Here is a 25636-nt window from a genome sequence, read left to right on the forward strand (position 1 = left end):
GGTGGGAAGGAATGGTGTGGTCCCTGTACCCCTAAAGAACACAACGCCAGTGGGTAAGCCAGTTTTATTGTTGCTGCTGGAGAGCCATGGCCACAGCAGGACAGTGGGGCAGTGGATGGAGAGCGTTACTTGGCTGAGCCCATGAGGAGCTGCTCAGAGCAGGAAGGGGATAATGGGCATGCGAAGGGGCGGGTAGTCACGGAACTCCTTCAGGTAGCTGCGATGCTTGCCCTTGGCCCAGATAGTCATCTGGGTGAAGCCCACCAGAGAGAAGAGGGCCACTGTGGACAGAATGGGTTATCAGAAATGAGGGTGTCTGGCTGGAAGGGCAGGGCACTGCACAGGAACAGACACTCACCTGGGACACACTGCGTCATGATGGCAAAGCCAATCCAGGACCCTACCTGTGGACAGCACAAGAGGGTGAGAGCACAGAAAAGACCCAGCATCGTGTATGTTCCCAGAGAAGGAAGGCAGCAGCCTCACCAAGGTCAAGCTCTATTCCTCCCCACAACCCACTACTACACTTCACTTCATAAAGGACCTTAAACTTGGGAAGAGGAAGGCAGTCCCTCACCTCATAAGTATAGTTGGGACAGGACACCAACAGAAACAGCCAGGTGAAGGGATTCTTGGTGGGGTATGGAATCTTCCTGGTTTTGGACCCTGGCATGCAAGACAAGGGTAAGTCACCATCACCCAGCTCATCCAGTCCGAGCCTCAGCCCCAGCAGGCCACTCACCAGCCGGCCGAAGGTCCCGAAGAGCCATGTGAATGGAGAAGTTGCCAAGCTGACAGGTCTGTCAAGGAGAGAAACTGTCAGTCCAGAGCCCCTAGCCTCACCCCAACCCAGCCACACCTCACCACTCTTGGTTGCTGCCCCAGCCTCTTTACCACAAAAACGACCAGCGCCAGCTTAACCTGCTGAACTCCATAGGCTGCAGAAAAAGCAGAAGAGCCGTAAGAGGGAGGTTCGTGGTGGGGGTCATCTGGGGTAAAGGCACTGTCTGAGCCCACTTACTAGGGGGTGTGTAGAGAGGGTGGTTGATGTAATAGGCCATCCATGCAGCAAAGCCCCAATAGTAGGTGCAGTTCTGAAAGAGAGCAGAGCAGTCGGCCTGGGCGGGAGGGTGCTGCTGGTGGGCAGAGCAGAAAGAGCAGGGCAACTCACCTTGAAGATGTTCCGCAGGGGCATGGTTCCGTGAGAGAAGCGGTGCACGAAGAGGGTCTCCAGCAGGCGCTTGATGTAGTGGAATGAGTGGCACATGCAGGCAAGGCTAGTGGGGTAGTCAATTCAGCTGGAGCTAGTCCAGCCCTCCACCCCACCCACCCACCTTTGTCCAGGCCCCACTCACTGCACCACTGTGTGCCGACTGGAGGTGAAGTCGTATTTGTGGCCATAGATGAAGGGTACCCGGAAGTAGAAGAGCAGGTAGATGAAAAGGGGCCCAGCATACTCAGTCAGGAAGACCTGGGAGGACCCAGAGACACGGTGAGTGGCCCCAGGATGGCTGAAGGCAGAGAACAGGGAAGGAGTCGGTGCTCACCGTCACCCAGCTGATCTGGGCCCCCAGGTCCCGGAAGTAGAGTGTGGCTGTGGTGCCCACGGGCAGCTTCTGCAAGACATCCTCATCCTTCAAGGACTTTCCCTCTAGGAGATCAGTCAGTATTCAGTTACTGTCCTGGTTTCCTGAGCCCAAGAGCCCAAGGGAAAGCCTACTGGACAGCTGTACTCACTGGGGTCCAGGCGGAGGGACTGGCGGGCAGGATACCACTGCGGGTCTGCCGGGAAAAGGTGACAGGTTGCAGCACCTGGTCTGACAAGGTGCAGCCTGCCTACCCTCCTAACTTGGAATGCCTCTCAAGGCTCCCAAAATTTGGGACCCTCAGCTCCTCCCACCCTGTGCAAGGACAGGCAGGACAGGCAGTGACGGGATTTTTGTCCTTTGATAGCACAAGAGCATTCCTGTCAGTGGCCACACAGGGGCAGCCTGCCCAGTCAGCCGGGCCCGACAGGGTGTTTCACAGGGTGCTGACAAGCTAGCTCTACAAACCCCTGAGGAAGAGGCATATGGACCCATGCCCCAACCAGACGGGTGGCAAGATTGGAGATAGGTGTGTCAGGGGCTCAGACTCACGAGTCTTGGTGAAAAGGTTCTTGATTTCAGCAACAGTGGCCTGAGGCTCCACCTGAGAGAACAGAGTATCAGCCCTGAGGGAACCAGACCCAGGATGGGGGAGGGCAGCCAGGCACGGGCAGGTCAGAATCAAGCTGGCTGACTTCAGTGGAGTACATATCTGTCCTCCTTTCCAGACACAAGGCCCTTCCAAGCTGCCTTGTCCTTTCCACTACCAGGCAGCCAGTTACGGATCATAATGTAAATATCTGAAATATAGGATAGCTGATATGCAGCAACCCCCAACTGGGTCACGACCCACAGGCTGGGAACTGCCGCTCTGGATGAAGGTAATCCCTGTGTACCCTCTGAAGGGCAGGATGGGGCTATGAGAAGAGGCACCCCTGGCACTTCACCCCCAGGATCACAGTCCTACCTTGTCCAGGAAACACAGCTTCTCCCTCGTCTTTGCATCCCGAATCTCCACCTCAAAGAAGAGAACCGCCTTTTTATGCTTCTTGGCCGCCTTGTGGGGCATGGGCATGGGCAGGCCATCGAGGCCTTGGTGGGCCTCTTTGGCCACCATGCTCAAGCTGATATCCATGCCACTGCCAGCCCCACTGCTCTGTCTACCAGGCTGTGGTGCCCACTGCCAGCCGCCAGCCCCCACCTCCGACCTCCCCTCACAAAGCTGCTCTGAGCTGGGCTGGGCAGCATGATCAAATTCTGCCGAGGTGCTGGAAGGGAGCCTGTGTCTGACCAGGCCCAGCAAGCTTCAATGCCAGATGTAATCTGAGTGGCATCAGGGCCTGGCCCAGCTAAATATAAAACCATCCCAGCCAGAGTCCCCCACAAGAGCCACACCACACCACAGTCCTCCCCTGGGGGCTACCATCAAAAGAGCAGTTGAGTGGACACAGGCCCTCAAAAGTGCCAGGGGCAAGAAAATCACCCAGAGCAGGGGAAAAGCCCACAGCCAGTGGCAAGTGTGGAGAGTCCAGCCCCAGTGCCCAGCTCTGGCTGGCAGGTTCCTGAGGCTGGAAAAATGCCAGCTATTTAGAGAATCCGTGAGACAGATCATCCATTTCCACTTCTAAGCTGTAAGGAACATTGGATTATTTCCCTTGTGCATTTGTGTTCCCAGGGAGGTGACAAATTCCGGAGTTATTGGTGCAGAGTACCTATCCCTAAGTGTGGAGAGGAAGCAGTCAGCAAGGCCCTCCACCTCTCTTTACCTACCTCATTTTTCACCAGGTTCAAAACCCCTGCATGGTAGTCCACCACATCAGGCCAACATCAATGTGTTCACTCATGTATGGCCCTCTAAAGCCCTCAACACAAAACCCAGGCCAGCCTAGACCACTAGGACACAGCCCCCAAGGACATATCCCCAGGCTGGGGCTGGAAAGCAGTACACAGGGGCAGAGCAAGAAGGCAGGAGCCCCAGGGGATCTGAGCCATCTGCCCCAGAAGGTCAGAGAAGACTACTGGCATGTTCAGCTCAGCCATGCTGGCTGAGAGAGGCCTAAGGAGTGTGGGGATCTGTCACTTCTCATTCTGAAGGAGGGGGCATCACTCTGGCCACTGCCACCCACATGCTCCTAACAGCAGAGGTCAAGGCAGAATCCCAGGGCCCCTCCTTAGCCCTGGCCTGCAGTCCCAGGGCTGCTGGGGTCCCTGAGAGGACATGCCTGGAGCAATATGGGTACTGGCACAAGGGAAGTGTGTGCAAGTGTGCATGTGTGCATGTGCAGGCAGGGAGGCCTACACAGTGAGCCAGCCCTGCAGGGCCTAGACCCGCGCTCAGAGCAAGGCTCCTATGCCAGGCAGTGGCACCCAGGCCTGCTTGCCCACCGATGCCAGAGCCTACGTCGGGGACGCAGGACAGGAGAAAGCAGGTATCACCTGCTGTCATCAGCACACCCTGCCGTACCCCGAGGCCTGAGGGGCAAACGACAGAATCCACACAAGGATAATCAATACCATGCTAGGCGGTCATACACTGAGACCCCACTTAAGAGAAATGAGAGGGCATGAGTACATGAAAAATGTACTAGAAGGGGCTAGGTGGCAGCGCTCTAGGCTGCAGATATATTAATAGTTGCTGGGCCCCATGAGCACTGTCCACATGCTCAGAGTCCATGTGAATCACGGGAGGGCGGCACAATGTCCACTGAGAGAGAAGGCCATGGAGTTCCTGCTGAACCACTCAATAGCTTAAAATACAACCAGCCCCTCTCCCTACTGGGCCAGCTGCCGGGGAGGGCTGAAACCCTACCCTCTCCCCCAGCCAGGGCTCGGCAACAAGGCCAGAAGCCCTGGGGCACCAACTGGCTACAAGTGGGCAGCAGGAAAGCGGCATGGAGAGGGGCCACACTGGAGAGAAGCTGCCTGAACCAGAGGTGAGTCAGGGGCCTCCCACATCCTGCCCAAGCCCCAGACCTCCATAGCCATCTTCTCCCAGGCAGAGGTCGAAAAGGCCCACTTGGCCAGAGGCCATTATTGCTGCAATTTTTACAACTCTGTAAGCCTCTGGAAGTATTTCAAAATCAATTAAAAGCTATGTTAAATGTAGCAAGGAGGTTGGCTGGGTGAAAGAAACCAGATTTTCAGGCTCAAAGTGCCCAGGACCAGACCAGGACAGACAGAAAAGCAGCCTGCTGGTAGGCTGGGGTTGGGGGCAGAGGAAATGCTAAAGAATGCCCACTCTTTTTGCGTGACACAAAGGTATCAGTCACAGAGGTGGGCTGCACAATGAGATGGGATGAGATCCACTAGGTTGTATATATATATATATTTTTTTTGGGGGGGGGGGGGGCGATGGTGGTATCACTCAGGATCAGGGTCTGATTCCGTTAGACCAGGATGGCCTTAAACTCTAAAACACTCCTGTCTCAGTTTCCCAAGTGTTGGGAAATTAGTTGTCTACTGCACCCAACAGAGTTTTGTACTTTTATTTAGTCAAAAGAACTGCACTACAAAAGCTCTGACATTGAGGGATTATGTGGACTCTCACTTTACAAGGCAGATACGGTGACTCTGAATTACACCCCAGCCCCAACAAGGAACAGACACACAAAGCATTCATCAAAAAAGGAAAAAACAGAACAGCTCTAGGGAACAGGTGGGGTCTCCCCTAAGGAGACTGAGGAGTAATCAGTGTGCACCTCTTAGATCTTGGTTCACACTGCGGTCCTCCTCAACCACTGCCACCTCCATCCCTGCCCTGTACTTTTCCCACACACACCCACAGTGAGGCTAGCCTAGAGCACAAGCCAGTAGGGCACATAGGCCTAGGGTCAGAGGGCAGAGACAGCTACTGAAAGATGCCACAGCCAGGAGGGTCCTAAACCCTGAGGGCGGGAAACCAGCAGGCTCTGCCCCTCCTGGGGAGAAAGCAGCACAGCTGAGCTAAGGAAGGGAACCCTACAATAAGACAGATCCATATCTATAAAAGGATGATCCATGAGCGCACAGGCTGGGGTACGGGGATGTACCTCAGAAAGCACAATGGACAGGGTCAAAGACAAGTACAAGGGCAGGAGCCCTGGCACAGGGCACACGTGCTGGTTCTGTGATGACAGTTCCTCTAGTCTGTAAAGAATCCTCACCCAGAGGCTGAGATAACAAGGCCCAGCCCAGCCAAGAGCAATTCCTACTATCCCAAGGTCAAGGACAGAAAACACTGAGAGGCGGAAGAAGCCCACCCTAAAAATGGGAGGGTGGGGGATGGCCTTGGCAAAAATCAAGGTTGGTGCACTAGGCTCCTGTTCCTTGTTCTAAGGCTCAAAGGTAGCACTCTTGAGGTTGTTCCAGCCTGGCAGGGCAGCAAAAAGACTGTCACTGTTACAGGGATCCTACCTCCCTCCTTAGACTACTGGACACAGCTCAGCACTAGTTTTAAAACAGCAGCCCCACCAGGCATGATGGCAAATGCTTGGGATCCCAGTACCAGCAGATTGACTCAGGATCAGTTCACAGACAACCCTAGCAACATACCAAGTTTGAGGCCAACCTGAGCTACAAGAGACCCTGTCTCAAAAAAGACTACAATAGTACTCTAGCTACTCTGCACTGTCCCTCTGCCTCTGCAGCGTGCTCAATAAACTGTTGTTTTAGACAGACAGAGAGAGACCCAGGAGTCCTTCCACCTGTCCTAGGCCTGGCTGGTTTTTAGCACCACAGTGGTCCCAGGTAGGTCCCAGCTCAGTACTATCCCTAGGGAAAAGGTTACCAGGATCTAGCTGAGGTCCCCTCCTAGTTCCCCCCACCCTTTCCTGGCCACTCCTTCACCTCCCCAGGAGTCTTGCTCTGCTGCCAAACCACAGCATATACCAGCTATCTGATGTGAGAGCCGCCTGCTCCCTGGAAGCTTCCGAGCCTACACAGCACTCTAGGCTGCCAGGCTTCACAGCCCTGGTTCTGAGGTACCCACACTGAGAAAACAGATCCGCTCACCAGGCTCTAGCCCCCACAGAAACTGGGGTGTCCACCAATGGTGACCCAGAGCTGACTGAAGTGGCAACACAAATTCTCTGGACACTAAGCTTTAAAAAGACCACTTCCTCTCTGTGGCACTTGATGGGCGAGCCGCTTCCTCAGCTGGCGGGGGGGCTCTTTCCAACTGCCAATTAGAGATAACAAAAGAAGAAAGGGAGGGAAGAAGAAAGGAGAGAAGGAAGGGAGGAGCACATGAACATTTAAACATCTTCCATCTAGAATAAATGCTACCAAAAGTAAACCTTGGGCCAGGCATGGTGGTACATGCCTATGATCCCAGCACTGGGAGGTGAAGGCAGGAGGATCAGAAAATGGGAGGCCAGCCTTGAGTTGGCCTTTGTTATAAACCAAGACTTTGTCTCAGAAAACAAAAAGGAAAAAAAGCACAAGAATATCATACAAATGGACTGATTGTGGCAGATGTGCAAGAGAGCCAGCCAGGCGCTGGCAGAGCACCCAGGCCCCTTAACTGCAACCTTGACTGCATCCATTAAGGGACCCAAGGTCAGAGGGCTGACAGGATTATGCCCCACCCAGCTAGTGGCAGTGAGCCTGAACACAAACAAGAGGCCATGTGGGAGGAGAAGGAAAGGGGGCCATGAAAGCCAGCGGAGGTGGCAATACTTTCCATTGTCCCCCTGTGCCAACAGATGGGAAGGACAGCCAGCATAGACAGTTCTAACCATTATGGTCAAGTAGACAGCTGGGGTGCAGGACCAAAAGAAAGTCATGAACCTCACTCTCCCATTCACCAGCAGAGACCTTAGGGAGCCACCATCTGCCTCCCTACACTACCCTCCCCAGGCCTGGGGTAATGCTCTAAGTACCCAGCACTACCAAGCCTTTCTCCCAATTCCAGCCTCTGTCAAGGGGGCAGGGGCAAAGGGAAATACAAACAGCTCTTGACACCAAGGCTGAGGGAAACCAGGATGAGGAAGTAGAGAACAAGGACAGAGTAGCAGCTGGGCATGGTAGCACACACCAGTAATCCTAGCCCTCAGGAAGTGGCGGCAGGAAAAGCACCTAACGGTCAAGGCCATCCGCCCTACATAGTTCCAAGCTTTGTGACATAGGTCACAAAGAACCTATCTCAAAAAAAGTTAAAAATAAGGTAAAGGAGCCAGGAGCTGTGGCACACGCATATAATCCCAACACTCTGTGAGGTCACACCAGCCTGATGTACAAAGTGAGGCCAAGACAGCCAAAGCTACCCAGAGAAACCCTATCTAAAAAAAAAAAAAACAACTAAAGGAATGAAAAGGTTAAGACAGACACTCCCTGAGAAAAAACTGAGCAATGGACACAGCCATTCATCCATGTAGGGAAAGAATTTCTGGCAGAGGGAACAGCAAAGGCCTTAAGGCTGCAGGGTACCCAGCAGGCCTGAGGAGTAGGAAGAAGGCCAGCATGAGAAAGAATGGGAGGCCAGAACAGGGGGGCCGGTGCCTCCATGGGGAGGATATTGGCTTTTGCCTGGGCTGAGGTGGGAGTCGCAGAGGGTTTCTGAGCGGAGAAGGACACAGGCTCATTCAAATGCTCACAGGCACTAGTGCTAGTGAAACAGTCTGAGGGATGAGGCTGAGGCTCCAGACCAAGATGGTGAGAGACTAAAGAGAATGAGCAGTGGCTGAATTTTGGACAGTTAATGGAAGCAACAGACCCCAAGATGGTCTGAAAGTGCGAATGAAAGAGCAAGAGTCGAGAGCAGCAGCCCCACCAAGGCCAGGCTGCCAGAGTGGGGTCTGCAGTGTCTGTATGAACGGGTAGGTCACAGGTGTGGGTGCCTGCCCTGCTGCTCCAGCGTCCTCTGCCTATAAGCAAGACCCTGGCTGTAGAGTTCATGTAACAGGCCAGCTTGGTGCCTCCCACCAGCCTACCAGTCAGCCACCAAGACATCTACAACTCTGGGTATTCTACTATGAGACCTGCCCAGTGACTCCAGGTGTGGACACTGACAAACAGTTAGAACCCTGTCCAGACAGCTGCTTCACAAATGCCTCTCCTTTCATGCCCCCAGTAGCCTGAGGAAGCAGGAACTGTAAGTGTCTTAGTTACTTCTCTACTGCTGAGATAAGACACCATGACCAAGACTTTCTTATAAAAGAAGGTACTTAATTTGGGGCTCATGGTTCCAGAGGGTTAGAATCCATGACCATCACAGCATAGAGCATGGCAGCAAGCAAGCAGGCATGGTGCTGGAGTAGTAGCTGAGAGCTCACATCTTGACGCCACAACCACAAGGCAGAGAGAGCACCTGTGAATGGTGTTGTCTTCTGAATGCCCAAAGCCCACCCCCAGTGACACACCTCCAACAAGGCCACACCTCCTGATCCTTCCCTAACAGTTCTACCAAATAGCGACCACATACTAAAATACGTAAGTCAATGGGGGCCACTGTTATTCAAACAACCACAAGAAACACCAGGTTCATGTCCCAGATGAGGAAGCAAGGAATACAAACTGAGTAGTGCACCCAGGTCACCTAAGAGTGAATGCCTGAGCCAGGATGTCAGCCATGTACGAGTTCAACGTTGACCATGAGTTCACAGTGATGTAGACAGCAAGACAACACCCCCACAGGCTCTCAGCCCTGGCACAGCCCTGGACAGCCCAGCCCAGCCTAGCCACAAAGCCAGCATCTGCATGCGGCAGAGCAGCATGCTTTCTCCACTCACTGCTCCCAGAAGCCCAGGTAAAGATTCACAGAGCCCCTCTCGTCCTTCGGCCAGCTACCGCATGCACTCACGAGGCCTGAGGGCATTCTTAGGGACGCTGCAGAGCCCAGAGGGCAGAGGCCTGGTCTAAACACAGTACAGGCAGCTTACCAGTTACAGACACACAGCGTCCCCATGTCCACCTGAGAGCCAGCTCAGTGTCTTTGGCTACCATTCCCTTTTACTTTCCAGAAATACCCAGTAACCCTAATAGTGTTATGATAGCTGGTGACTCCGTCTCAGCTGCCAGAACCCCAGCACAGACTGCACCTGCTCCAGCCCAAATCTGTCCTCCCCCAATGGCCTTGGCATCTGACTTCATTCTCCATAGAGCACCACGGGCAAGGGAACAGGGCTTTCACTAGCCAGTCTCTCTAGGGGAAGCAGGGGGAACAGGCTACCCAGGGTAGGAACAGCAGATACTGGCCACCTACACTTGGCCTATGACCAGGTTACTTGGTCTCCAGTCCCTGTTGCAACGTGACAGAAGCCAAAGTTCTGAACTCACTCTGTAGACCAGGCTGGCCTCAAACTTACAGAGATCCGCCTGCCTCTGCCTCTCGTGCCCTGGGATTACAGGCATGGGCCACCACCAAGCAGCTCCAGCCTCCAGTTTCAAATACATGCAAAATGTTTCACGTACACAGAGCATGTGGATGCTACAGAGGAGCCAAAGGCTGAATCACATTTTTGACCCGAGGACCCCATGCACCTACCTCTGCTAGCCCAACCCAGTACAGTAAGGACTCCTCCCAAACCAGAGAAGCGAAGTCTGGATGGACCATCAATTCCATGTTTCCCTATGGTGTGTGAAGGCCCTGCCACCGTCTAGCCTGGGGAACAAGGGGCATCTCCAACACTAGTACAGTCAGAAAGTCGAATGGAGATGTTCACGGAGAACCTCATCCTCGTGCTGCATGGGAATTCACAATGATGGCTGGGGGCTAAGCATGATGGTGCAGGCCCAGAATCCCAGCAATGGGGCAGGACATGCTGCCTTCAAAGCTAACCTGGGCTACATAGCAAAATATTGTCTCAAATAAAAACAAAAAATAAAAAGATTGCTATAGCACCACCCAGTGGACTGGCAGGAAAAACCCTGTCCTGGTGGCCAACAGTAAAAACTCTAACAGGTGTCCAGCATCTACATCTTCAAAACCCCTGTGGAAAGGGCTGAGACCTAGGATTAGCATGCATAAGGCCTGGACTCAATTCTTAGCAGGTGCTTAGTATAGACAGGGCCAAAGATTTCATCCTCAGAAAAAAACAAAACCCTTCCCAGAGCCAGAGGAGACAGCCATCTCAAACATCCCTGTCCTCCTGGCATGGCCCACCCAGAGATCCTCAACCTAGCCACCCTCTTCCTCCTTCCCGTTCCCAACAGTGAGAGAAGGCAGACACACCCCTGTCCAGCTGCTCTCACAAGGCTGCTAGAGCGATGCTGTCACCCCATGTACTGACACGTCTCCAGGCCCGGGACAAGGCTAAGAGCTCAGACAGCTGGACCTTGCCCGCTTCTGTTCCTCAGGATGGATGAGCCCTCATTCTGGGAGCTGCCCTCCTCCAGGCTTTCACCTGTCTCTTTCATAGGTCCTCACCCCTGTTGCCCTCTTGCTACTGGTGAACGGAGAGGCCTCTCTCCGTTTCTGGGCAGGAAGACTCTGACAAGCCAGGAAGCTCAAGGACCGTGAAGATGGACTGACCAGAGGAATTCATCAGCCACTGTCCACTGTGCCCACCCCTGACTCCACCCAGGCCAGCAAGCAGGTGAGTCTACTCATGAGCTTGCCAACACCCTCTACGATCCTCATTCTTAAAGAAAGACCCCTCCTTTAGCAGCAGTCCCCTTTTGCATGTTTAAAAAAAAAAAAAAAAAAAAAAACCAAGGTTCATTAAGACTGTGGAAGTCTCTGGAGATTCCAACATGGAAGGAGAGAAAAAGATATTTGCCAGGAGCCTCCTGAGCATATATAAGGTCTAGTTTCAACCCCCCAAGAATAAAGGACGGTCAGTAAGACAATGAATATAGAAGGTAAACAGTTCCACATAATGAGAAGGTAACAGGACATCAAAAACAAAGCATGAAAAGGAGAGAGGCATGTGTGGCTTTCAAGGCCTCCCTCGCCGTAATGCAAAAGGCAAAGGCTGATGGATCTAAGTCTGAGGCTAGCCTGCCCTACATATGAGTACCAGGACAGCCAGGCTACAGAGTGCACACTGAAATTCTCTCAGGGCTGGGAGAGTGAGGGTGGGGTTCCCTGAAGGGACTTGCAACCAAGTCCTGAAGGACTGAAGAGACTACAGGCAGCCATCAAGGGAATAACAGCTGTGCAAAGGCCTGAGGTGAAGCGTAACAGGTGCTCAGATGTGGGGCCTACAGTCATTCAAATGAGAGAAAGGAGAGGTGTAAACATGGAGGTGACATGGCAGGTGGTCCCAAGGATTGGGTGAGGATTCGGTCTTCTGCTGTGAGTGGGAGCTATGGAGAGCTCTGGGCAGAAGAGCGTTAAGGCCTGACTTGAGTTTAATTTTGCTTGCTTTGTTCTGATTCTTGACACACGGTGTCACTGTGTAGCCCTGTCTGACCTGGAACACCGTGCTTGTAGTGACCACTGCCTCCTGAGTGCTGGGATTAAGGACCTGTGCCAGTACCCCTGGCTTTGGCTTAAGTTCTTAAGGGATCCTTTTGAGAGAATTAGTAGTTTGGGAGCAGAGTCCAGCTGAAGGCTATGGAATTAACTTCCTCCCAACTAAATGGTGCTAGGCATGGTAGTGCACAGAAGTCCCAGCACGGGAGGCTCAGACTGAGAGACCACATCTCAAGGACTCTTTCTGTATCTCCACTGAAGTCCTATGAGTGTGTGTTGTTAGCTGCTCTGGAGCTTGAGGGTATAGCTCAAGAGTAAAGCACATGCTTTGCATGCACAAGGCCCTGGGACCGTCCTCAGCAACAAGGAAAAAAAAAAAAAAAAAAAAAAAAAAAAAAAAAAAAAAAAAAAAAAAACCTAATACAAACCAGTGGCTGAGGAGAGGGTATGGGACAGTGAGGCCAGAGGGGGCTGGGAGCTGAAGCAGGGGCTCAGGTTCCGATTTTGTTTTGTTGGTTTGGGGGCTTTTGCCATTTTCAGTTGCTTAGTTTTGTTGTTGCTGTTGCCCAATTTGGGGGTGTTTGTTTGTGTGCACGTGTGTGTGCCCACTATACACCCACCTGGAAGGAAGGCAGCCCAGAACTGACGGGCTGAAGAAAGAGGATCTCTGCTTCAGAACTGCCTGTGGGACATGGCAAAAACTTCATCTCAAAAATAAAAAATTAAAAAAAAAAAAAATGCACCTGGATCTGGCTGGGGCGCAGGGCGTGCATGGCTCTCAGTAGTAAGGTTCTTGCCTAGAAGATACTAGGCCCCATATTCCATGCCCAGCACCAAAACAAACAAACAAACAAACATTGCTTTACACTATTTATTATCGCCTATCTCCTGCTTAAAGAACGACAGTGATTTCCACCCTACAGTGGGAGGTTCCGCTCGGGGTGTTTAAGTGTTGGTTGCAGACATATATAGAGGCCAGAAGACAACCTCATCCATCAGTCCTCCTTGTTCTTCTGAGACAGGCCTTTCACAGGCCTTCGGCTTGCAGATCCAAACAGTCTGGCTGGCCACTGAGTCCCATCTACCTGTCTCTACAACCCCAGCACAGGATTACACACATGCACCTAGATTTTTCACATGGTGTTGAGGATAAAACTCATGTTTGTATGGCAAACACTTACCAACTGAGCCATATCCCTAACCCCCAATTATCTTGTTTGTTTGTTTGTTTGTTTGTTTATTAAGGAGCATGCGTGGGGCGGTCAGAAGACAACCCCGTGGAGCTGGTTCTATCCTTCCATCTTTCCTCAGCTCTGGGAGATCACACTCAGGGCCTCAGGCTTGCATGACCAGCACCTTGACCCACTAAGCCATCTCAGCAGCCCCTCCACCACCATTCTTAAAATTTACTTATGTGTGCGAGTGTTTCCCTGCATGTATATATGTGCATCATGTGTCCCTGGTGCCCACGAGCTCAGAAGAGGGTCATAACCATGGAACTAGAATTATGGATGGCTGTGAAAAACACCAAAACCAGGTCCTCTGTGAGAACAACAAGCACTCTTACATGCTCAGCCATCTCTCCAGGCCCACTGTTTTATGTTGACATGTAAATTTCTTTTTACCTCAGAACGAAGTTACTTGTAAGTGACATCACTCTACTGAAATGTTTATGTAAATACTGATGGGATTCCATTAGTCTATAACATCTAAACAGTAAGTTAAAACCAAAATATAATCTTTTAAAATAAATAAATTTTTTAAAAAAAGTCAAGGCAGGAATGGCTACAGTGTGGATACTTCAGGAGGCTGAGGCAGCAGCAGCGCCATCTTCTAAAAATAGCTGCTACCTGCCGTGACAGCAGGGTGCTGCAGGTGCCATGCCACCACTGAAGGCCAGCCTACAGTGCTGTTCAAATGCAGACTGCCTGTGAGTGCGTGCAGGCCAGGCTTGCCTCAAGCACATGATCCCCTGCCTCTGCTTGCTGAGATGACAGCATGTTACCACTGGGCTAGGCTCTTCTCTTCAATGTAAACACTAGCTGTGTTCACACACGTAATGCGGAAGGAGGGGGAAAAGCAGAGATGAAGTATACTCTACCCCAGTTCCCCCGACCAGACTCCTGAGTTATCTGCAGAATGCCTGGCTTCATCGCTTATAGAAAATGTTCACAGCCAGGTGTACCTGCTACCCCAGCATTTGGCACATTGAGGCAGGAGGATTGCCAGGTCAGCCTAGGCTACACAGTGATACCCTATCTAAAAAATAAATAAATAAGTTAAGAGGCTGGCAGGTACAAGGACCTGAGTTTGAGCCCAGAACCTACAGGGGAGAAGACGGAGTTTAATCCTACCACTGGAAAGGTATAGAAAGGATTGCCATGATTATGAGGCCAGCCTGGGCTACACTGTAAGACTCTTTAAAAAAATTAAAAAAAAAAACAACAAAAAACTAGAAAGAATGATGGATGGATGACATCAATCAGCCATGGTGGGCAGTCTGGGTTCAAGCCCCATGGCAGCCTGCGGCATTCAGCAAAGCCACCAAGCCAGTGTTCAACACTTCGGCGCTCAGTTCTGTCGGAGGCTGACTGCAGTAGCCTCCTGTGGACCTAATTTACAGTGCTCCTCAGGACAAGTCTGGGAGAGAAAACCCCACAGCCCCAGAAGCTTAGATCCTTTCCCTCCTCAGGGAAAAGGGAAAGGAGAGAAAGAAGACTAGAGAGGGTGGAGAAACAGAAGGCCACAGGGTGTTAGGGAAGTCCAGTCTACAAGCTTGAGCTGAGCTATGATGGCCACCCAAAGAAGGCTCCCTTCGAGGAGCACAGAGGCCCTGAGACAGCTCGGAGCTAGGCAGAGTCTGGGACTATCTGTAGTTTTGGTTTTTGTCCTAACAGCCCTAACAGAAAGCCACTGGAGTGCCTCAAGCTGCTTTGGTTCTTAGGAGGAGCCTTCTGGGTGCTAAAGGCAAAAGGACAATAGTGGAGCTAAGGTGGCTGCAAAGACAGTGTGACAGGATCAGAGGCCTTAAGTAAGATGTGGAGGTGGAAGTCGTGGGAAGGGTACCTTCTGCCTGGGGCATGGGACACCAGTAACCTGCCACAGTTTTCATTAAAAAAAAATGTGTATGTCAGAGGAGGCAAGCTGAAACATGTCTGTCATCTTAACATTCAGGAAGCTAGACAACAGATCATGAGTTCAAGGCTATACTGGGCTACATAAATTTCAGGAAGTCTAGAATATGGTGTAAGACCGTGGGGTGGGAGCAGTTAAACAGACTATCAGATGCTTCCTAATTTAACACTAAAACCTGAGAGGGATAGGAGATGGCTCAGCAGTCAAGAGTGCTTGCTTTCTAAGCTAGGCATGGTGGCATATACCTCTGATTCAACGTGAAGGAGGCAGGGGCAGGCAGATCTCTGTTGAGGTCAAGGTCAGCCTAGTCTATACAGTGAATTCCAGGCCAGAACTGCCACGGGCTACATGGAGAAACCCTGTCTCAAAACAAACAAACAAAAACAGAGAGAAAGACTGTTGCTCTTGCAGAGTTCCATTCCCAGTGCCCAAGTCAGGCAGCTCACAATATCCTGTAATTCAACTTCTGGGGAACCAATGCCCTCTTCTGGCCTTGACCTCTAGCACTAGAAAAGAGAAAAAGAGAAAAAGGGGGAGGGAGGGAAAGAGAGAGGAAAGGAGGAGAGGGAAGAAATGGCAAACTCCAGAGTACTAAATCAAGGCTGACTGGAATAGGAGCCCAGGTAGATTATGCTGTGAGTGCAAGCCCCATACTCAAAGCCAGATCTGCCAGCCACCTTGAGCCTCACCCTCTGAGACCAAAAGATGTTGTGTTCTCTCTGGTGGGCTTCTAGGGAAACAGGTCATGTGGCTGCCAGAAGAGCTTGCCCTGGTTTTGCTCTGTGGGTCAATGGTTAGAAACACTCTCACGCTGTCAACAGATCTGCAAGCTCTGAGGTCAGCTGGAAACTAGGAGGGAGCCAGAGCGCACATACACACTCATTCATTCACCGCCCCTCCCCCTTCCAGGGACAGAGGAAGAGAAAACAAAGGGGGCAAAGCTCTAAAACATGACTCCATTTGGGCTAGCAATGTGATTCAGGAGTGCTTACTTAGCCCAAAGCCCAGAGTTCCATCTTCAGCATCAAATGAACTCTGCATGGTGGCACCCAATGTACTGGCAGGAGAATCAGAAATTCAAGGTCATCCAAGGAGACAAAATGGATTCAATGCTAGCCCCAGCTACATCAAAGTCTGTGTCAAAAGGTTTGTGTGTAGCAGACATAATCTCAGCACTCAGGAGCCTAAAAGGGATCACAAGCTCAAGGGTGTGAAACAGCATGATCCTAATTTAAAAAAAAAAAATCTCACCAGCTTTAGCAGGGACTTGAAAATGCTAGTTTTTCTTCATCCTCGGGGTGTTGGAGCCAAACCCCCAGGATACCAAGTAATGCTCCTGCTAGCTATACCTACTCCTAAGTATTCTGAGAGCACCCCCCCCCAAACAGAGCTCCACCCTCCCTCCACCTGCACACATACATGCACACATGGGCCGTGCACACACAGGTGAGACTCTGCCAGGCTCCTCCAGCTCCAGAGAATCCCTGATGCCATGTGTACTTCCTTCCCTACCTGACTTGACAGACCAAGACTCTCACACCCCAGCCTGAGCTGCTCGTCCCCTCCCCTCTCCCTTCCCCTTGGGGGTAAGAGGATTCAGAAGGTACCAGGAGGAATACAGGCCCTTGCACTGCTCAGGGCTGCCTTCAAGGCCATAAGCTCCAACTGCAGTGAAAACTACACACAGCTTCAGAGCTAATTACCATACCTTTCTCTCTTGCAAACAAGGTTGAGAGAGGATGAAAAGAAGGGACCGTAGTCCTGTGCCTTTCCAATGCAATGGTTATGAGAGGGGACCCAAGGACTTAAAAATAAGCTGTCCTCTGATGGTTACACATTAAGCAGGATCAACAGGTAAGAGAATTTCATCATCTCTGGCTCACTCAGCAGTTAGGAACATTTGCTGCTCTTGCACAGGACCCAGGTTCAATTCCCAGTACCCACATTACAGCTCACAACCACCTGTAACTCCAGTTCTAGATGATAAAACCCCCTTCTTCTGGCCTCCACAAACACCAGGAGCAGACATGGTGTACACAGAGACAGGCACATAAAACTCACACACATAAAATAACAATTAACCAAGTTTGGGGGTTTTTTGGGTTTTTGTTTTGTTTTGTTTAAGGACAGGGTGCAGCTGGATGATGATAGAACCTTCACGGCTGTTCCAGGCACTGAGTTTGCTCCCCAACATCACAAAGAGGTGGGGGGCACAGGTAGGTGGCACTTCAGGCAGCATATGGGGATGGAGATTTGCCTTTGCTTGATGATTTAAAACTGGGAATATGGAGGCACCCAGGTACAGCGCCCAGTGCCTCAGCCTCCCTGTCGGCCCCAGGGACTGTATCCTTATCTTGGCCTCCTCCTACCTGAGGAAAGTCAAGGAGGTAAAGTAACTGTCCTGAGGAGAGGTCAGGTGGCCCCAAAGGCCACGCCCTTTACAATCACATACCCGCTCCTTCCTCAGTACAGAATCACCAAAGCTTACCTGAATTCTGCCACTTGACAGCTTTGGGCATGAAGTCTCTCTGTTCTGTGCCAGTTTCCCCACGTCAAGTGAGGATAAGAACCATATATTATAAAGCTAAACTGCAAGCATGTGGAGGCAGAATGACTAGAGATGGAACACAGCACAAGAGTAGGCTTAGCATGTTCCAGCCCCTAGCTCATCCCCTGTACCAAAGAAGAAAACAGGAAGGCAGATGTAGTGGTACAAGCCTTTAATCCCAGCATTCTGGAGGTACACAGAGCTCCGTGAGTTCCAGGCCAGCCTGGCCTATAAAATGAGTTCCAGCTGGCCAGGGCTGCACAGCAAAACCTTGTCCACAGAGAAAGGAAAGGCACTGAGCACATGCATCGTGTCAGCACATGATGGCTAGCTACACTCTCGTCGCTGGGTAAGCATCTCCAGCTGTTAAAACATTCTCATCTGTCACTATCAATAGCACCAAGAAGGTGTTAAGACCTGAACTTGACCAAACAGCTTTTCTACCCAGCCAGACCTGCCTGTCAAAGGGCAGGACTCCCAACCAAAGCCAACAATGTTATCAGAACTAGGAGTCTCTTCTGGGCCAGCTCTGTGCAGTGGCCAGTGTGTCCAGGCCACTTGCTCCTCTCTATCTAGTCGGGAGTCAGTGAAGCAGGGATGTGCAGTGCTCTGGGGGCCTCTAAGTCACCCCTAGCATGACTTAGCCATGCACATCACAACCATCAGCTCAGCTCCTCCTAGGGTCCTTCAGTCTCAGCGCTGCCTCCTTGCCAAGACCTCTTCCACGGTGACTCTGCCACCTCCTCCTCCACACAGATGCACCTTCTGTTCAAGTCTTTCCTGCCTTGCCTGACTCCAAAACTGTATCACTGTTCTCATGCCAGCTGCCTGGCACTGAGCACCTAATGCTCACCAGAGCACCAACACTTGGAAGGAACAACTCTCTGCAACAGACATGGTTATCCCTGGCATTCACTGCGTGCAATAAGGGGAAGGCAATCCGATGACCTCTTCTGGCCTCCAAGGCCACGGACACACAGGTCCGTGCACAGATACATACATACAGGCAAAACACCCATACATACATACATATTTATTTATGTATATTTATTTATGTATATATAAAAAAAAATGTGCCCCTGGGCTCCATCCTACCAGTGGAGAAGGATCTTATTCCAGCTCTGCTGCAAAGCCCAGGAGCCTTGCTGTCTTCCTAGAACCAAGAATCAATACAGATACAGCTAACACAGTCTGGGAGTGGCCTAGGGAAAGCCCCGGCCAGGATCAATACAGGCGCTGAGGCTGACATCACCTGCCCGATACCCTGTGCAACGTAAAGATGCTACAGGGAGGTGTGCAGGCTGAGCTGCCCAGGGCATGAGCCACACCGTGATCATGCCTCATACCATGATCAATCAGGGAAGTGCTCACAGCAGCCAGACCCAGTGGCCCACATCTGCACCAGCACATCAAAGAAATCTAAAAAGAAAGCTGCCAGTCATGGAGGTTCATGACTTTAACCCCAGCACTGGAAAGACAGGGGCAGGCAGATCTCTTCTGAGTTCCAGGACAGGGCTACCTAAAGACACTGTGTTACATTAGGGGGGAAAATATGGGAAAGTAGCACACACAGCTCTCTCCTGCACACACAGCCTTGCCGACATTATCTCGCCACATCATGATGTTCCCTACCCTCAAGGTCCTTTCACAAGCAGGCAGGTTTCATTCCAAGGAGCAAGAACAAACACGCTGTGAGGTTGGCCAATCCACGGAGGGAAAGCATCATTTCATCACGTGGCCATGGCAGAACTCGGCCTCGGGCCTGCCTGAGTGCTTGCTCACAGGTCTACTTTCTCCTCACCTTTCACCTACCAGTGTTCTGCCTCTAAGCAACTGCCGCAGAGTGCCAAGCTTGATGACACATGCCTGTCAAGGCTCCAGGATGAGGCAGGAAAAACAGAGAGTCAAGTGAGACCCTGCCTAAAAACCCAAGGGGGGAACTGAGCCGTACATGCCTTTAATCCCAGCACTCCAGAGGCAGAGCCAAGTGCATGAGGGTGAAGCTAGCCTAGTCTAAGCAGCCGAGTTCCAGAACAACCAGGGCTGCAGTGAGACCCTGCATAAGAGGGACACCAGTGGTTTCTATGGTACTTAGCGATTCAGATCCCAGAATCCACGGAACACCTCAGACACTAACACTAGGTCACAACGGGGAGAGAAATGGTGCTGGGTATTGCTGGCCTTCGACCCAGCTCCAGGTTCACGTTCCTGCCTCAAAACTTAAGCCCAGAATGAAAAGTGTACCCAACACCCTCCTCTGGCCTCTGCACAAGTCCACACATTCACAAGTGGTACATAACCAAACATACACAGATAATGATCATGATGATAGTTTTTTTTTAATCAAGGCCTATGGATGCAGCTCAGTGGTACAGCACTTTTTCAGAGAGACCCTGGGTTCCAATATCTAACATTTATATATATATATATATATATATATATATTTTTTTTTTTTTTAAATGCCTCTTGACAAAAACTCTTTCAGAATTTTCATACTGAATCCTTGCAGAGAGCTGGCCAAACAGGAAATTTGCCTGAGGCATGCTACTAAGCTGGTCTAGAATGATCTGCAAGGTGGATACCAAGCTACCTTTATAGCCTATATGGTGAGTCTCACCATTCCATGAGCTTAAGGTCAGCCTGGCTACAGAAGATCTCTCCCAACGGACTGACTCTCGTGAGATTTACAGGCACAGTAGCTGGCACCATCTCCAATGTCTCCAGTAGCAAGACACTAATAAAATAAAGTTAAATAATCTAAACCGGCCTAGGATAAGCAGTTCTCATCACCAATCCCAAGGCCAACCTGTTCTACAAGTTTCACCTCAACTAGGCCTAGGCCTTTGAAGGTATTCTTTCCTGCTAGATAAGCAATGAGCTGTGCTTGGTAAGATAAGAAGCTTATCAAGAAGTCACCCTCTCTACTCCAGGTGGGACCTCCGAGACACTAACTGGCCATGTGACCATGAGGACGGCCTAAACTTGTCTGAGCATGACGTTTTTCAGGGTTGTTTGCCTGCATTATGTGCATCTAGCTAATGCAATGCCCATGGGACAGAGAAGGCGCTGGGGCCCTGAAACTGCTGTTAAAGGTGGGTCAGACACAATGTGGAGTTGGGTACTGAACCTGGGTCTTCCGGATCCATCTCTCCAGCCCCTGAGCACCAAGTCTGTCCATCACATCAACTCACCTTCAGGCTGGAGGTGCAGCTTGGAGTTCAAAAACCTTAACTGTTGTCATAGTCACTGAGGTGGCTGCCTACGGGCAGGAAGTCCTTCTCTTTCTTAAGATACTGTGTATTCTGGAAATTGGTTCTCTCCTGCCAGAGTTGGGGTTTAGGAACCAAATTCAGACAGGCCTTCAGAAAAGCACCTCTACTGACTCTAAGTCTTTTGAGGGAGGAAGGCCTCCCAGTGGACTTAGAGGCTACCTGAGGACAAAGAATGCACTCAGTCCTTCAAAAGTATCTATTAATTTTATTTTTTAAATTACATTTTTAGTCAGCACTTTGGAAGACAGCGGGCAATCTCTGAGTTCAAAGCCAGACTGGTCTACAAGGCAAATCCCAGGCCAGTCAATCAGAGCTACACATCGAGATTCTGTGTATGTGTGTGGAAGTCAGCGTTGTCCCTCTTTTTTCAAGATGTGAGTTCCAGGAATTAAACTCAAGACTTCAGGCGCTGTAGCAGACTCCTTTACCCACTGAGCTATCTCTCCAGGGTGGCTTAGAACTCACAAGTAGCCAAGGATGACACTGAACATTTTTTTTTTAAGATTTATTCATGGGCTGGAGAGATGGCTCAAAGGTTAAGAGTGCTGGCTGCTCTTCCTAGAGGTCCTGAGTTCAATTCCCAGCAACCACAAGGTGGCTCACAACCATCTATAATGAGATCTGGTGCCCTCTTCTGGCCTGCAGGTATACATGCAGACAGAATACTGTATACATAATAAATAAATCTTAAAGAAAAAGATTTATTCATTTATTATTTATACAGAATTCTGCCGACATGTGAGCCTGTACACCAGAAAAGGGCAGCAGATCTCAATATGGCCAGTTCTGAGCCACCATGTGGGTGCTGGGAATTGAACTCAGGGCCATTGGAAGAACAGTCAGTGCTCTTCTGAGCCATCTGTCCAGGCTGACTCTGACTTCTAATGGCACCACCTTCACCTCTGAGTACTGGGATCACAAGCATGAAGCACTGCACCTGGCTTTATGCAGTGCTGGGGATGGAACTTGGGGTCTCCTGCACACGAGTCAAAACCTCCAGAAATCTATGTTTTCATGTGTAAAACTGACACTTTTTCCCAAGATCTTAGCTGTGAAAGCATCTCTTCCATTTTCAGTGGTCTGTGCCAACAGCTCTGCAAACTGGGCTAGAAGACAGTAGATGTTTCTACCCCAAAACTATGGCTTCAGTGGGTACTGGACACATGTAAACAAAGAATAACAAAAAACACTGGAATATTTTTTTTTCCTCCAAGGTCATATTGGTTTGGTTTTTTTGTCTCTTTGTTTTTGTTTGTTCTTTGGTCTACTTCATTTGGTTTGGATTTTTGAGACAGGCTCTCTAGGCCAGGATGGCATCAAAGTCACTACGTAGTTAAAGATAACCTTGAACCCCTGGCCTGGTTTTCTTCAGTGCCAGGGATCCCACCCAGGGCTTGAAGCACATTAGGAAAGTTCCCTATGAAATGAGGCACACCCCTATTCTCCAGTTTGGCTCTTGTCTGCTTTTGTGGTGCAAGGCTGAGATAGACCCCAGAGCCTCATGTCTGCATGCTAAGCAGGTACTCTGGCGCTGGGACTACCACAGTCTATCCGAGACACCCTGACAAGTGAGGCAAAGAAAAGACTGAAGTACATGAGATCATGTTTCCCAGGCCAAACCATGAGCCTTGAGGCTGTGCTCAGGTTGCTAGAACCAAAGCACCCACCCCCTTAGTCTGCAGAAGCCTACCAGGCCTGATTTTCAACTAGAAAATTAAAATGACTGACTGAAAATTCTATCTTCCACCTATACTTTTCAAACTAAACATGGCTTTTCCCCCAGGACAAGACAAGGTGTGAAAGGGGAAAGCATAGCAGGAAAAAACTTTCTATTGAAGCACAGGCTGAACAGGGAATAAGGAGGACAGAACCTCCTGGTTCTTGGCACCATGTTAAAAAAGACAGAGGATTTCTAGATTAACGGTTTCAAGGGACCTGGGAAATAGTACCAAAAACAACTACAACCCAGAAGAGGAAGAGTAGTAGTAGTAATCAATTTGCTAATTGATTATTATTGATTATTGATTATTTAAAAATAAAATTATCTCTTATGTACTGGAGATTCCTAAAGAATTCCAATTTCCATAGTCAAGTGGCAGTTGCCATGGGCTGGGAGAATAGGAAATAGGGAGATGCTGTATAATAGTGTAGAGTTTCAGTTTACAAAATCAAAGAGTTTGAGGGTGTTTGCCTAGCAGGAGCAAGGCCAGACCTCCATCCTTAGCACTGCAAATTGATTAAAGGGAGCAGTAGAGATGCAGAAAAGGAAAAAAAAAAAACTAACCTCACTCTAATCTTTAAAAAAAAAGTTACGGAGATGGATAACAGTGAAATTTGCACAATATGAATAGACCGTACACTGAAAATGGCTATCATGGAAATTTTGGCAAATTTCATCACAAATTTAAAATTTGGGAAAAAATACAAGCAATCTCTCAACTTGCTATGGAACTGCATGTCTAGTGGTTAGAAACTATGTCTTTGAGATCTGCAATGCTCTGTTCTGCATTTACTGGCTGGGACCTTTGCACAACCCCTCCTGACATCTCTGACTTTCACCTACATAATCAGTTCGTGATTAAGTATCCCATCTTAGCAGAGATGAGTTTGAGGAAAGATAACAAAATCTCAGTAATACGGTAGTAAGCCCTACTAACATATTATTACTATGACTGTCAGCAATCGGATACTGTTTTGTTACTTAAAAGTCGACAGTAACGAAATTAATGTCATCAGTTAGCTGGAGAAGAGCATTAGAAGACTATGAGGAAAAGTGACCCAAGATAGTCAGAAGACTTGAGCTTCCAGAATGATCTTGTGCGTTCTGATTTCTTCCCTGGAGGTCACCGTGGACTGGCGTGACCGTGGAACCAACACCTTCACCGCTTAGCATCTAGAGCGGGCAATGGATGAGAGGGTCGGAGGAGGCAGGCTGGCTGCAGAGCCCCTTCCTTAGCCCAAGGCGCTGTCACCGTGCAAAGTTCGTGCAAGAAATGCTCACACCAACAAGTGCTGTGCATTCTTCCTGAACACCTGCCACTAGGGCACCAAGGATGCTGCAAGGAAGCTGAAAGCTTCTCCTAGGCCCTGCAACACCCTAAGAAAAGGGAACCCATAAGGCCTGGGTAGCAGATTTATAAAACCACCTGCACATGCGCATTGGGATTACACTGCGCCTGCGCCATCGGAGGAGAGCCGGACCTTGAAAGAGGGTCCAAAGGCCCTACAGGGGACTGCGGTCTGCATCGGCCATAGCCCAAACCCTACGCTGCTTACCTCGTAGTGCTTCATGGTTCCTCCACAGGATGTCACCCGCTCAGCTGCAGCTCAGTGGCCGCCCTGACCCACTAACCACAGCCCAAGCCCACACGCTGGGAGCCAGGCTCCACTGGCTCCACTGGCTCCAGCTCCGCCCCTCTCTACGCATGCGCCCCTCTGGCCAATCAGCGTGGGGTGCACCCCCCCCCCCCCCCCGCGCCACACGACTGACCAATCAGCTCTCGAGAGTCTACAGACGCGGGGACACCCCCCCCTCCTCCGGACCTGGGCAGTCAAGATTAAACAGGGCCACCTACCCAATCGAAGGGGAGCCTTGGCGCCGCGCGCCCTCTGGCCCCGCCCCTTGCAGTGTCGCGGTTGAAATCCGGCAAAACCAGGCTGAGGTCAACGCAGCAGGGCCAGAGCACAGCTTTGAGTGAACGGGAGGGCCGAGATCACACGGCGGCCAGCGCTTCGGGGTGACCTCGAAGATGCAGAGTGGCTAAGTCGCCTAAGAGTTGGCACCTCAGAGATCACTACCAGGACCCTTGAAAGGGCTCCATATACCATGAAAAGAAAGCCTGCGCCGCAGTCTGCACTGTCTTCACTGTCCCTGTCCGCCCAGCTGGCCCTAGAAGCAAAACCACGTTTGTCTCTGCCTGTGAGATCGTGTATGGTTACCACTAGCTACATGTAGCTGCTGAGTTCTTGAAGTATACTGGAAAAAAGAAAAATGGCAAGTGCTGCTAATCTAAAATTACATGCCATCAGAGAATAGTGCAGAGAGCAAACGGCATGGCATACCTGATAAGACACTTCCTGCCCAGCCCAGTGAGCCCAGGGACCCACATAATTAAGGCCAGAACAAATCCTAGCAAGTTATCTTCTAACTTCCAACAAGCACTACGGTACATGTGAAACCACACACATACATACACACTCATAAATAAATATAGTTTTAGAAGTATAGTGCAGCCAGATGTGACGGCATACACCTTCAGTCCCAGGTGTCAGGAGTCAGGGACAAGCAATTCCTTTAAGTTCCAGCCTTCGTGTACATAGCCAGTTCCAGGACAGCCAGGGATACATAAAGAGACCCTGTCTCAAAAAAAAAAAAAAAAATCAATAAATAAATTTTAAAAAGATTATATAGTTCAGGGTTGAGGATGTGGTCATTTGGTACAGTACCTGTCTAGCTTGCAAAAGCCTCTATCCATCCTCAGGACCATAGACACACAGTATATGTTAAGAAGAAGAAAAAATTGTCACCTTTCTTCCTGGTAGAACACTACAATGACATAGTGTGTTAAAATGTATTATTAAAATTAAGTTTCCCTGGTCATTTTTGTTATGGTTCTATATACAGGGTTTCTAAATACAGGATTTCTATATATACAGGTACTAAATACAGGGTTTCCATGTCACACCCCAGAGTCCTTGGGGCTGAGGGTGGGTTTTTATTCGTTCGTTTTTGTTTTTCGAGACAGGATTTATCTGTGTAGCC

General features: G+C 50.2%; 1 protein-coding gene across 2 annotated transcripts; it reads right to left on the reverse strand.

The window, feature by feature from the left end:
* Window positions 1-50: 50 nt before the first annotated feature.
* On the reverse strand, window positions 51-24300 carry Tecr (trans-2,3-enoyl-CoA reductase). 2 transcript variants are annotated; one of them, XM_055621292.1, is made up of 13 exons: window positions 24151-24300; window positions 2554-2604; window positions 2139-2190; window positions 1738-1782; window positions 1548-1651; window positions 1356-1471; window positions 1172-1277; window positions 1022-1094; window positions 895-938; window positions 743-800; window positions 578-666; window positions 359-404; window positions 51-281 (listed from the first exon to the last, which is right to left on the reverse strand). In XM_055621292.1, exons 1-13 carry the CDS (start codon window positions 24163-24165, stop codon window positions 154-156), a joined length of 927 nt encoding a protein of 308 aa, XP_055477267.1. In that variant the 5' UTR covers window positions 24166-24300; the 3' UTR covers window positions 51-153. The 2 variants fall into 2 exon arrangements, with proteins under 2 accessions (XP_055477267.1, XP_055477266.1); XM_055621291.1 differs by lacking the exon at window positions 24151-24300 and having other exon boundaries at window positions 2554-2736.
* Between the last annotated feature and the right edge of the window lie 1336 nt (window positions 24301-25636).

The sequence above is a fragment of the Psammomys obesus genome, unplaced genomic scaffold (genome assembly GCF_907164565.1).
Source record: "Psammomys obesus unplaced genomic scaffold, mPsaObe1.curated_primary_1811, whole genome shotgun sequence".
In the NCBI taxonomy this organism is placed as follows: Eukaryota; Metazoa; Chordata; class Mammalia; order Rodentia; family Muridae; genus Psammomys; species Psammomys obesus.